The sequence below is a fragment of the Cricetulus griseus genome, chromosome 3, assembly GCF_003668045.3.
Source record: "Cricetulus griseus strain 17A/GY chromosome 3, alternate assembly CriGri-PICRH-1.0, whole genome shotgun sequence".
In the NCBI taxonomy this organism is placed as follows: Eukaryota; Metazoa; Chordata; class Mammalia; order Rodentia; family Cricetidae; genus Cricetulus; species Cricetulus griseus.
Window position 1 is genome coordinate 101196685 of NC_048596.1, and position 13712 is coordinate 101210396.

Sequence of the window (13712 nt, forward strand, 5' to 3'; positions counted from 1 at the left end):
TCCCTCTCCAGTGACCTCCAGATGTTCTCGACCCAGCGGCCATCTGCTGAGATTACTGGGACGCGCAAAGGGGGAAGGCAGAGGGGGCAGGGATCCGGGTTGCAGGAAGCTGGAAGAGAGGCCTGGTGGAGTGGGAGGGAACCGCGCACTTTTGAGACGCTCCCTAGGGTGGAACCCGTGCTCCGCCGGCGGGCGGGGGCTGGGCTGCTAGAGCGACCCACTAGACTTGCACTTTGACGACGCTCCCTGAGCCTCTTGGCCGAGAGCCGCAGCAGTCACTGGGTGCCCAGCTAGGGGAGCCCGGCGGCGGGCGGGGACTTGGGGCGGGACGTGTGGCACGGAGAAAAGCGCCGGCCCACCGGCCAGCGCCGGGCCGCCTAGGTGAGCGTGCCGAGGCGACAGCTGTGGACCTGCCAGGTGGGTGCTGTCCCGAGGCGCAAAGAGATCGGCGTGCGTGCGGAGATCTGGAGTCTTTGAGTCCAACCTCGCCGCCCCATCCCGTGGACCGGCCGGCGCGAGGGGCGGGTCCGGGTCCCGCCGAGGCCCCTCAACTTTTCCGGGACACCCGGCCACAGCAGCGCCGGGTGTGGGGAGCAGAGGAGAGGGCTTTCAGGAGACAAAGGCTCTGCCTGGGGGCCGTGGGCGTGGGCCGGCGCCTCCAGGGTCTTTGTAAGAACACGTGCATCTCACGGTAGTGGGTCTTTTATGGATTTGGGTTCAGAAGCCAGCATCTGCCTGTGCCTTTGTGTGTGTGTGGCTTTGCATGGCTGTCTCGCGCCAGTGTCCCCGTTTTTCACAGCCTCCGTTTGGTCGTGAGGGCCGGTGGGCTCTCCACGTGTGTCCGCATACGTGGTCTGTGCCTGTCGACGTGTCTGGGTTGGGTGTCCGTGGGGCATGTGTGCGCGCTAGGGCCTGGGCTGTCCCGACTCCCCGCTCCCCTGCTGTCCACCGTTTCCCCCTACTTGGCTTCAAACTTTTCTCCGGGTTCCTCCAGCAACGCCTGCTGGCAGCCCTCCTCTCTCTCACCTCCGGAGGTCCTTCAAGCTGCGAGGGGGAGGGACAGGATTGGTGGGTCGGGGGTAATCCCAGTGCCTGGCGACTGGCCCGGGCCAGGACTGGGCGGAGCGTGCTGGACACCCTCACAGGACCCTAGAGGGAGGAGGGAGGGACGCGCCTGGTCTGGGCTCCGGCCTGAGGCTGGAGACTCAGGAGTAGCGCGTTGCTGGCAGTTGCCTGCCTTCCGCTTCTGGGACAGAGTGTGGACCGAGAAACCTGCCAGCTTGGTGGAGAGACTTGTTTGGTTTTGAGTATCCCTCTGCATTTACCCGAACCCCAGAGTGAGGGGACCAACCTTCCGATCCAATAGGTGAGAAAGGCCACGGCTTGCCTGCCTCCGGCCTGCTCTCGATCCCTAGTCCCGGTTAGGTTGTGGGGAGAGCGGAGGCTTGCACACACTAGTTTCCAACTGGATAGTTAGTGACCCACGGTAGGGCAAGGAGCGTGTTGCTCAGCCCCGTTGAGATTTAGTCACGGTTTGGATGGGGTGAGAACTCCTCGCTGCCGCTGCCGCTTGAGCGGAGCGCGCAGTGGTAGTAACCAGCATCCGGAGCTTAGTTAAGAGCAGCACCCACCCACACTTGGCCGGGCCCAGAGGTGACTCAAACTTAGATCCTTCCTTGCTCCATGCCATCCTTTGGTATAAGTCTAGACTTGCAAAGGCCCCGGAGTGGGAGGGGCTCCGTCCTGTCTCAGCTTTTGATCCTGGGTGGCAAAGATAAGCCAAATACTTCTTTTCCAGCCCTCCACCCCAATCTTTAACCAAGAACTTTGCCCAGTACTATGTGGGGGGAGGGAGGGAGTAAGATGGCCACCAACTTGGAAAAAGAGAGACAAGGATGGCCAATTTCCTTTTCGTTTCTAGTCCTTCCTTTTGAAAGAATGAATCTAGACACCCTTGTGATCACCCCTTGTGATCCCAGAGCCTGGAAACTATTGTGTTGCCAGGAATTAATTTGTTCCTAGGAAGAGAAGGCTGGAATGCACCATCCTGGGGAACTTGAGTCCACAGGGCTTCCACCCACCCTGTTCCACTGACCCATGAAAGGCAAAAAGCTGATGTTACTTATCTTTCACATGACAGACTGGTCAAGAGACAGAGTCCAGACCAGTATTCTTAATCATTACTTCTGGCACAAAGCAGAGCGATGTGATTGGGTGAGTTCACCATCCTTTCTCAGGGATTTGGGATACTTCCAGAGATCGCTGAGCCCACCCTGGAAGTCCCCTGCCAAAGCAGGTTCCATAGGAGGGACCATGGGATGGGACATGGTGGAGCAAATGACTCTGCTTAGGGTTTTGAAGTTTTCCAGTACACAGCAGAGCCAGGAAGGGCCTCCCACAATACATGCAGGGCTCTGTGTTCTGGAAACAGCACACAGGTGGTTTGTCTTTGTGTCAGGGTGCAAGGTTTGGGTGTTGAGGATAGGAGCTACTCAGAGGCTGGAAGGGGAGGCAGAGGCTGAATCAGTGAGTATCCGTTTGAGCTGGAGTTTGAGACTGTATGCAGAGAGCTGCTGGAGGAAAGGGTGGCGTTGGTCATTCCAAAGCCGTCCTATGGCTTTTGGATGGTGCTGGGGCCTGGGGGATCTATCTGAAGACAAGATACTTCATGTCTTCATTCAAAATGTCTGGGAGCCCTACTCTGGGACACTGTGTCATTCACCTGTCTGAAGTTCTTAGCCTCCTTCAAATGGAGTTACTGATTGATGTGTTGTGAATGTTAAGTAGCATGACAGATCACTGCATGAACTAATAAATTGAGATGCTTTCAGGGTGTCTGATTATATTGTGTGAACACAGTGGAGGCAGAAAGAGCATGGACTCCGATCTTAAACCTGGTTTTACCACTAGCCAATCTCTGAGTTCTAGGAGCACCCAAGCAAAAGGAGGCATCTCTGCCCTGACATTTTACTCCTCTAGGTACCCCCACCCCATGCTAATATCTACAACAGAGCAGGACACATGCTTAGACAGCTACAGCCCAGTGATCCTTTGGGGGATGAGGGCCAAGTTAGGCTGGGAAGGCCTCATAGAACAGGTAGCTTTTTAATCAAACAAGTAAGAGTTTGTGGAAGACAAAAGTGGCAGGGGCGGGGGGCAGGGGGGCTTTGTCATCATTGTCAAAACAAATAGCCTATACAAAGGCAGAGGTCACTGGGGAGTGATAGGCATCTAGCCTGAGAGGCTGTCTTTGTGGAATGGGTTTTAGATGGGGCACAATGGTGGGGTCTTGGTCTTTGGTTGGAAGCTGTCTATATTCTGGTGCCCAGCATGGTGGTTATTTAGTGCTATAGCAGTGTTTAGAGGTGGAGACCAGAGGCTAGGTGGCTACAGAGGTCTCCTGAGTTTGACCAAGTAGGGTGAAGTGGCTGCCCAGGAAAAGACAGTGACCTACTTGCCCAGGAGTGACTGCTGTTATGATGCCAAATTCTCTTTTGACCATAGGCAGCACTACTGCTTCCAACTCCTCTGGCCTCTGTGACCTTTCCAGATCCCAGGGTAACTTGGTCAGTGCCCTGGATGGGACATTGACAGATTCCAGGCCTCCAAGGATGGCTTTTGGGCTTTCCATCCTGTGTGTTTTAGCATCTCTTCTCTGACCCTTCGGTCACCCACAGAGGCAGGACTGAACAGGACTGAACATGAGACCCACTGGTGCCATCAAGCTGAGTCCTTGCTTCCCCTAAGTAATCAGATCAGGGTCCAAGTGGGAGCAGCACCAGGCTTCCCTCCATGTCACAGAACCAACTCTGTCCTCACAGTCAATGGAACCCTGAAAGGTTGGTGTCCAGTCTGAAAAACCTTTCTTCTGCCCCATGCAGCCTCTCCCTGTGTTCTCATGTGCTGTTTCAGATTGGTAGGAGCTTGACTTTTTTTTCCAAAGATCAACTGGAAGGAGAAAATAGCGGTTGAGGCCTTGTCTATATCCTTGTAGATGATACTCTTTGGGTGGGAGGTTGCTGAACTTCCAGTCCCCACCTGTACCAAAGATGTCATGAAGGAAGCCATGAAGGAAGGTGCTAGCTTCAGAATTCTTGGGTCCAGCCTTTGTCTCCTCATTGGCCCTGGTGACCCTGGACAAATCATTGAACCTCTCTAGATACTTTAAACAGCTGTAAGACTAGTGCAATACCATCTAACTTCCTGGTTTTGCAGGACAGGCTGAGGTGTCTTTTGGTGACAGCATTGCCATCTATGTGCCTGCTATATCTTTTAGACTTTTTTATTTGGTTGATTGGTTGCTTCTTTGTTTTGAAACAGGGTCTTACTATATAGCCCCAGCTTCCATGGAACTCACTATGTGAACCAGACTGGCCTCGAACTCACAGATAGCCTCCTCCTACTGTCTCTCAAGTCCTGGGATTAAAGGCATGTGCACCACTACACCCGGCCAATACCTGGTATATCTTAATATAGTATCTGATTCAGAGGGAAAAAAATAAAAAAACCCTAACTCCCCCTCCCTGCCCATAGAGGACAGACAGGTAAACATGTCATTACAGCCCAGCATTACCAGTTCTAAGTGCCTGTCCACACTCCCTGTTTCTAAGTTGAGGCCAAGTGTGGGTTTGGAGCTAACATGTCTAGGTCTGGTTCCTCTGTTACCTGGCTGAATAGCATGCTGCTGTTTACCTGTGCAATGGGGATAATAATCCCCACAGTTAAGGACTGTTGTGAAGCAGCAGTGACTCGAGCGGGGAGCTGATGTGCTTGCAATATCGATCCAGTAGAGAAAGCCAGCCCTGGAGGCTCTGAGTGTGTCCCCAAAATTCTAGGTCTAATTTCCAGAGCTAAGTGGTTGGTGGGCAGGATGCTTTGAAATTTCTCCCCGTGGATTTCATTGCTATCGGTGTGCTCATGACTGAATGGAGTGAGATGCAGGAATGGCTGGCTGATACAAAGGCCCATCCTAGGTGGGTGCTGGGCACTGGACCAACCTGAAACTGTCCCCCGGCCCACCTGGCTCCTGTGCCAGAGGTTTCATGTTGAAGCTAGGAAGTTTTGTAGGTTAGAAATGTTATGTCACTGTGTGCTCTGGCAAGCAGGCCCAGGAGGTGCCTGGACTCCAGCCTCTAGTCCCAGAGAGATATCTACAGAAGAGATGGGTGGTGGGGGCCTCGCTAGCAGACACCAGCAGTATGTCTGAGAGGTCAGTGTGAACCAGGGATCTGCTGGGTGTCTGGCTCTGCCTGTAGGAAGCTGGGTGGAAAGAGACATGAAGATAAACCTCCAGGAAGTTGAGAAAATCATGACCACTGGGGACTAAGTCCTTACGAAGCAGAGTGCTTCATCACTGCGTCTTCCACAGCCCTCACTTCTTGTCCCTGGAGGACTCTGAGACTCCAGTAGGCAGGCCTGGATTCCCAGCCTGTCCCAAGTCTAATAGCCAAACCCACATGGCTTCTTGCTGAGTCTCTGTCACTGCCTCCTGCCACCAGGTCTGGCATCGACCCCAGTTAGGGAAGGAAACACAGGTTAAGAAGGAGATGCTCTGTCCCACGCTGCTCCCATCATGCTTCGCTTTATGGTTGAAATTTGAATTTTCTCAGTAGCCTCTAAAGGAGGCCTATTGGTAGCCTGAGGTGTGAGAGGCCAGGAGGGAGGGGTGGGGGAGAGCCTGTGGGGACAGAGACTGCTTTGTTCCACTGGCCAGGCAGGGACGGCCGGGTAGATGTGTGTGATGCAAGGAGCAGTGTGAGGTGGTGGGTCCCGGCAACTGGGCTTGACTCTGCCATTGCATTTCCATTACTGCCCACCCCTGGGCCTCAGTCACCCATCGTCTCCAAGGGTTCTGCAGCTCAAAAGCCTGGAATTCTCTGTGTTTGTGGATGGTGTGAACAACAGCGGACTGTTTAGAGAAGCTGCTACCCGGATGACAAAGAGGGTTCAATCCCTGTGGGGATTCAGGCAGGAAAGGGAGAATGGCATCTCCAACTTCCAGAGGCTTTGTGTCTGGGAGAAGATGATCTCTGTAGTTTTACAAACAATCCTGAGGGCAGTGATATGGCCAATTCTGTCTCATGGCAGATTTGGGATGTGACATGGAGAGAGCCTCTTGGAGCTGCCAGGCCCATAGTGTTCACACCATTCATGCTTGGCCTCACAAGTAGACAGCATACTTTTCCTTAGAGTCGATGTGGACTTGACATTGTGGGCTCTAAATAGCTCATGGCTGGCCTCACAGGATCTGCTGTCTTCCACACCAGAGCTCTGTGAAGTATCTTGCCTTGTTCTCTTGATCCTTGGATGTCTTTCATCTGCGGGGCAAGGTTTGTAGAAAAGATCTTCTCTTGACCTAGTGATCTCTCTCCTCCCCAGACATCCCTGGGTGGCTGCCCATCTGCATGTCTGCATTGCACTTTCTCCCAGAGTAGAGGTCCCAGACCGGAGGCTGGGCAATATCAGTACTGTTACACAGATGAGGAAATCAAACTCCTGGAAATAAAACTGAAAGTCTCAAAAGCTTAAGCCTCCTGGATTCAAGATATTAATGTGTTTGCTGTGAATGGGGATGGGGCTCTGACATCCTCATGCACTCTCACCCTGACAAGGCTTAGCCCCATGCTTTGTGCTTTGTTCAGCTTTAAAATCCTGTAACTCTAGTGTTGGTACTAAACCTCTTATTGTGGAGACGGGAAACAGAGGTTCAGAGAGGATGATCTAGGGGTCCTGACTCCCCCGGTACTTGTCCTGACACAGTTGCTCTGTTGCTTTCTTATCAGCATCCTGGAGTATGGTGAAGCATGATGGGGGAGGGGGCACTCAGTCTGGCATCTAGTCTGGAGAGAGACAGCAGCTCACGCTGTGTATCTGTCAGTGTCTTGGCTGTACTGACCATGTCCCCTATAGGGGGACTTATCTCCAGTCCTTACAGAAGCTCTTTGAAGGACTGTCCTCCCCTTTCATCTTCCCTGTAGTGCACCCAAATCACAGATCAGCAAGTGACTCTTTGGATCTTTTAACGAGGATGGGACAGTTGGTCTCATTGGGCAAAGTCGAGGACTGTGTGAGAGAGGCTGGCTGTCACTTCCTACTAGAGTTCCCCAGGGCCTGAGTATGACAGCAGGGGCCCTGGGAGATGTTCATGGCACAGCAGAGCAAGGCTCTGGCCTGGTGCATAATCAGTCATGTTGCCCAGGTGGGACTGCACCTATACTCCTGCCCCCTTTATCTCAGCATGAGACATTCCAGGATGTGGTCACCTCTTCACAGACGCAGTGTGCAGGGCTTTTCGGACTGTGTGAGGCTGGCAGGACAGACATTGCTGTCCTGTGTGGAGTACAGGCTTGGGGCCTAGAAGAGAGAAACATCTGGGCTGTGTTTGCTTGGTGGGTTATATAAGCTAGCAAGCAGGAGAAGCAACTTGGCATTTTGTGGACACATTGTATAATCACCTCTGGGAACCAAAGGGTAATCCCAGGCCCTTTGTGGTGTTTGTTTAAACCCCCAGGCAGGGTGGGTAAGAGCAGATCTGCTTAGCTTGAGGGGGGCAGGGTGGGTAGGGTTAGTGGTAATGAACTCTTGAAGAGCTCCCTGAGGAAACAAAGGGGCCTGGAGCAACTTAATATTTTCTTCTTGGTGCAAACATTGGAACACTCTGTCCTGCCTTGGCTGGGACCAAGCCCAGGATGCACCTGGACAGGGTTTAACCCTTGAATTGGTCTCTGCAAAAGAAAGGGGTGGGCAAAAAGGCCCCAGGGTTGGGTAGTGGAGAAGAGCCCAACCCCACTTCTCCCTGGCTCAGGACAGAGCCAGCGTCCAGATCAAGTGGCTGCCCCTTTAAAGTTTCATGCAGGGCCGGTAATGCTACCCAGCTGCTCCCCTACCCCCAGTCTAGAAGGTGGGCAGGTCCTCCCCCCTCCCACTTTACCCTATTTTCTTCTCTGGAGGCCCACAGAAGGGAGACAGGCAGTAGTGAAGGCCACCCAATGAAGAGCCCTCTGTTTCCTGAATGACTGCCTAACAGGGTAGGGGCCCACTTAGAGGTCCTCACTGCATAACCCTCTGGTGTTCATGCTAAAACCACCCTGCCCCTGCACCGCAAGACTTTCAATAGACATGAACACAAACCTTGAGTATGCCTCATGTGGACCAATGCAACCCTTAGATATGACAGCATACACATAGTGTCAGGAATATGTAATGGCTTCTGTTGTAATTTCACAGAAGGAACTGAGGTCCAGGATTGGGTGACTTGAGCTGTAACATATGTCTATGAGGTCTCCTCCTGAGCTCTGCTCTACTACTCACCAGGCCTTCTGGAGGCAGCAGACTGAGACAGAAGAACTGAGCAGGCCTAGGTCTAATTCCGCCCTGTTTTGTGCTAGTTTGGTAACAAGGCCCTTGTTCTCTGAGCCTCCGTTTCTTCTTCTGCACACGGGGTAACAAGTCAGCTGCTTTTCACAGTTAAAAGGGGAGGGGGCAGAGAGGTGAGCCAGCTATTAGCTGGGAGTAGGGCACTGGCAAGAAAGCAGAGGCTTCGGGTGGCGGGTGTCCCACAAGCATTTCTGAGAGTCTAGACACTGGGTCTTTGAGTAAAGGGAAGATGCTACTGCAGAACCAGCTAAGGTGGAAGGGGTAAGGGCAGTCACTGCAGGAAGAGTGGGCTCAGCCCCTGCCATTGGCAGCAAAGGATCCTGGGCTCTTGCATCTACTCCACCTGGCACCACCATGCTTAGCTGTATCCATGCTTGTTCCCAGCCCTTCAAGGCTCAGTTCTCTCTTCTCAGATGGAGGACAGGACTCTGCCTTGTAGAGGGCAGAGTTGTGAGGATTAGAGGAGACCATGTTCTGAAGCAGTCAATACAGCACCCAGCCTGTGACATCTTTTCAGCCAAGGTGAATGAAGCCCCCCCCCAACCCAACCCCTGTATTGTGAGCTCCTCTCTATCATACCTGGGTCTCCAGCAGTCTCTGAGCCCTGGATCAGCAGATATAGTAAAACCAGCCAAGAGACCATCTGTTCCAGGAGGTTTCACAGTAAGATGTCTGGGTACCCTTACTTCAATCAGAGCAGACTACTTGAATCTGATGCTCCCAGCTGGAAATCCACTCACCTGGCCTAATACCCTTAACCATGCAAAGGTGGAGACTGAGGCCAGAAAAAAACAAAAATAGGGACTAAGAGTTAGGGGTGTTCCAGAAGGCCAGGAGCTGTGATGACCCCCAGCTGCATCCCTGCATGTGTGCTGTGAACTACAGGTCAGGTTAAGAGTGTACGGTACACATACCAGCCCTCACCTGTGGCTCTCTTTTTAGGTGCCACCATGTTGTCCTCCCTGTTGGTGCTGCTCCTGGCCATAGGCAGAGGACAGACAACTCGGCCATGTTTTCCTGGATGCCAGTGTGAGGAAGAGACTTTTGGCCTCTTTGACAGTTTCAGCCTGACTCGAGTGGACTGCAGCAGCTTGGGCCCCCACATTGTGCCTGTGCCCATCCCTCTGGACACAGCCCATCTGGACCTGTCTTCCAACCGGCTAGAGACCGTGAATGAGTCAGTGCTGGCAGGGCCAGGCTATACCACACTGGCTGGCCTGGATCTCAGTCACAATCTGCTCACCAGCATCGTGCCCACTGCCTTCTCCCGCCTGCGTTACCTGGAGTCGCTCGACCTCAGCCACAATGGCCTGGCAGCCTTGCCAGCTGAGATTTTCACCAGCTCCTCCTTGAGTGACGTCAACCTCAGCCATAACCGACTACGGGAGGTCTCGATATCTGCCTTCTCTACCCACAGCCAGGGCCGGGCACTGCACGTAGACCTTTCCCACAACCTTATCCACCGCCTGCTCCCCCATCCAGCCAGGGCCAGTCTGCCTGTACCTACCATTCAGAGCCTGAATCTAGCCTGGAACCGGCTCCACACTGTGCCCGATCTCCGAGACCTTCCCCTGCGTTACCTGAGCCTGGATGGGAACCCTCTGGCCACCATCAACCCTGGTGCTTTCATGGGGATGGCAGGCCTCACCCACCTGTCACTGGCCAGCCTACAGAGTGTACTCCAGTTAGCACCCCATGGCTTCCGTGAGCTCCCAGGCCTGCAGGTCCTGGACTTGTCAGGCAACCCCAAGCTCAAGTGGGCAGGAGCTGAGGTGTTTTCAGGCCTGGGCTTGCTGCAGGAACTAGACCTGTCGGGTACCAGTCTGGTACCCGTACCTGAGGTGCTGCTCCATCACCTCCCTGCTTTACAAAGTGTTAGTGTAGGCCAAGATGTGCAGTGCCGGCGCCTGGTGCGGGAGGGTGCATACCCTCGGCAACCTGGCTCCAGCCCTAAGGTAGTCCTACACTGTGGAGACACCCAGGAATTTGCAGCCAGGGGCCCAGACATCTTGTGACAAATGGTGTGGCCTGGAGCCACTTGACAGACTGCTGCCCTGGGCTTGCTCAGGTCCTGACTAACTTATATTTTAATATGCCAATGCCTGTGCAGAGTCTACAGGCCTAGGTGATGGCATCTCAGTAAAGTTGTGGGCCAGGGATAGCTTTCGTACCTGGGGCCTATACCCAGTAACAAAATCTACCCATTTGTCTCCATGGCTCATTTCCCAGAACTATGAGCAGAGGGACTTTGATGCCAAACCAGACTCTGGTCCCTTCCTGAGCCCTGCCCCAGTTGTCCCTAAGTGCCTTCCTTTTGCCTGGACTGACCTGACCATGATGAGAGAGGGTGGTAGGTGGGCGGGCAATACCATCACAGACGCTGCCTCGGGTCCTCTAGCTGACGGCTCCTTTGAGCTCAGTGTCTGGGCCTATGAGACCTATGAGGCCTACTTCTTCCTTTTCTCATGGAATCTTGGGTAGACTATTAAGTATAGAAGGACTTAGAAAATCAAATCCACCCTCCTTGGAGGACAGATGGGAGTATGGGACCAAGAGCAGCAAACGTGCTCACCTGGGGTCTTGGAGGTATGAAGAGCCAGCCTCCCGCTGAGATTGGGGGCTGTGTACTTTCCTCTCTGTCATCCTCTCCCCTTGCTGGATGACCTGTTACCATGGTCTGTACTCTTTCCCATTATGCCCAGTGGCAGCAACAACAGGGTCACAGAGGTCTAATGGCCAGCTTATGGTATGAGCAAAGTCATTCTACCTTTCAGAGCCTCAGGAAGCTTGAGATATATCAGTCCCAAGCCTGTCAGTTTCTTATTGTGGGGTGGGGAGTCCCCTAGCATCAAGACTGGAAACTTGCACATTTTCCCTAGAGACCCTGTTTCAAGATGCTTCCTAAGAGGTCAGTGCAATTGTGGCTATCTGGCTGTGAGCTGCAAGGGGACTTGTGGACTTGGTGTCCATGGGCCAGAGCCTAAAGACCCACTTAATCCTCCAAAAGTTTGGCAGAAAGAGACAGGGTTTCCCATCACATTATGGTTATCCCCTAGGTGACATCTCAGCTCTCTAGCCCTGGACTCTTTCCTTCATCTTCATTTTATAAGAGTCATTGCCTTTTCTTAATGAGCTGTCATTTTTAACCCTCACCTCTGCTGGCCGGGGATGGAGACGACGATAAATGTATTTGTTCACTTTTCTAAGACTGTTCTGGAAATATATTGGGGTTGTTGGGAAAGAAGCCGTCTGCTATCAGTGACCATGTGGGCACTGGGGCTGGCCCCAGGGATGCTCACAAGGCAGTGAGAGCTCTGTCTTCCCACACCGGCCCAGCCTAGCCCCTGATTGGTCCTTGGTTTAATAAATACATAGAAGAGTTTTTTCCATCCCATCATTGAACCAGAATTTGCTGATAATTGCTAAACTTCGATTGGGGCTACAAGAATAAATTAGACCCCACCTTGGGCAGCTTATTCTCCCTGAAAAGGCCAGGAATCTTCCAGAATCGGGTGTGTATGACAACATATGAGAGACAGTTACTTGGGTAGGCTAACCTCTCATATAGCCTGTACCCTGTTGACTTTCTTCACCCCCTAACATGTCACTTCACCTCCATCCACCATCCGTGCATCTTCAGCCCTGAGGCCCTGACACACCCTTGTGACAGTTCAGGCTGTAACTGTGAAACTCTGTCCTTGCCCTACTCCTCAACTCTTTCTCACCTAGGACATCCAGTTCCTAATGTGCCTTAGAAGTGTTCCCAAAGTCTCCCTCAACTCCCTTCTGTCAGCTTTGGCCATCATTGGCATTAAGCTGCTGTGGTACCCTAACTCCTGTTTGTATACTTCTAGTGATGGCACATTTCAGTGACAGCTCACTTCCAGCTTCGTGTGGGCTTTTTGTCAACAGGTTAGTTCTTCTGAGTGGGCAGCCTAGGGAGACATCCACCACCACCATCACCACCAGCAGCCATCTGTTGCTGATGCTGCTCTGTGCCAGGCACTGCTCTGAGCTGGAGTCCCTACCCTGTGGGACACAACAGGATCCCTACCTAAAGAAAAGTCCAAAGCCAGTGAAAGCCTTGTGGAGGACCTGCATAGCTCATGATGAGTAGACCAGAACAAGGAGGCCGGCACTTAGGAAAGGTCATGGGTGAGGGGTCAGTAGCACAGAGTCCAGAGTTTCTAGTTGATAATCTCCCATGGTGACCTTATTGGAAAGATTATCTAACTCCCTGGGTGAATGCCCATTGTTGGAATGTTCTGGACTTTGTGCAGAAAGAGCTGAGGCGGAAGGGTGCCATTCCCTAGATTTACTCAGGTGAAGAGGGAAGCCCTGTATACCAGGCAGGAAGCCTTCAAATGTAGGAGTGAGGGAAGTATGGTACTGTCACCCAATAGGCCTGGGCCCTCCCAAAGCCCTGCTTGTTGAACGCATTCTGTTTTTGAAACAAGCTCTCTATGAAGTCCTGTCCACACATGGGAATTTTAAAGATAGGGACAGAACCTGGGGTGTGGGGGGGGAGGGATGTACAGACAGAGCTCAGCACTTAGGCTGCAACTGGAGCAGGGGCCAGTGGTGCACACCAGAGATGCCAGCACTCCTGAGGCAGAGCCACGACCATGACTCTTATGAAGGTCTGGGGCAGCAAGGTTGGAGGTGAGCCTGGGCTGCTTTAGACCCTGTCTCAGAAACAGTAACAAAAACAAAAAACAAGCCCGGTGGTGGTGGCACACCCCTTTAATCCCAGCACTCAGGAGGCAGAAGAGGCAGGCGGATCTCTGAGTTCGAGACTAGCCTGGTCTACAAGAGCTAGTTCCAGGACAGCCTCCAAAGCCTAAGAGAAACCCTGTCTCAAAAAACAAAACAAAACCAAAAAAAAAAAAAGAAAGAAAATGAAATGAAAGAAATTAAAAATAAATAAAAAAATAAATAAAAATGGACCAGGGATGGACCTTCTGGGGTGAGGATGGGGGGTCACAGACACCAAACTGCAGCCTCATCCTGTAACCTGAGACATCAGAACACTCAACATAGCCTTTCCCCTGTGGTGCTTCTGGGGAGGCATCTGGCCCACAGCACCACCTGGTGGCCACACACCCCACACGACAGAGCAAGGCCGGGAATGCTGTTCTCTGCTTCCCACCATCCAGAAACACTCACAGGGTCTTATCCTCCTTCTGGAGACCCAGACACCTAGGAGGAGGGCGTTAAAAATATTCAGTCCCCAATTTTATGCTAAGATTCTGTTTTGAAATCATAGGGCTCATCACAAAAAAATTCTGGATTCATCACAAACTAATGTGTGACTTACCTGAGCCTGAAAAGAAAAA

The 13712-nt window shown here is 52.6% G+C and overlaps 1 protein-coding gene across 6 annotated transcripts; it reads left to right on the forward strand.

Annotated features, from left to right (window-relative positions):
- Positions 1-265: 265 nt before the first annotated feature.
- Tsku (tsukushi, small leucine rich proteoglycan) lies at positions 266-11770 on the forward strand. Of its 6 annotated transcripts, none has more exons than XM_027407715.2 (3): positions 307-417; positions 8790-8898; positions 9319-11770. In XM_027407715.2, the coding sequence occupies exon 3, from the start codon at positions 9327-9329 to the stop codon at positions 10389-10391; it is 1065 nt and encodes a 354-aa protein (XP_027263516.1). In that variant the 5' UTR covers positions 307-417; positions 8790-8898; positions 9319-9326; the 3' UTR covers positions 10392-11770. The 6 variants fall into 6 exon arrangements, with proteins under 6 accessions (XP_027263515.1, XP_027263516.1, XP_027263520.1 ...); XM_027407718.2 differs by lacking the exons at positions 307-417; positions 8790-8898 and adding exons at positions 1151-1366; positions 2141-2214; XM_027407714.2 differs by lacking the exon at positions 8790-8898 and having other exon boundaries at positions 266-417.
- Positions 11771-13712: the final 1942 nt, after the last annotated feature.

Bases quoted from the DNA above. Each gene is read 5' to 3' on its own strand.
- Tsku (XM_027407714.2), top strand. From the start codon at position 9,327: ATGTTGTCCTCCCTGTTGGTGCTGCTCCTGGCCATAGGCAGAGGACAG.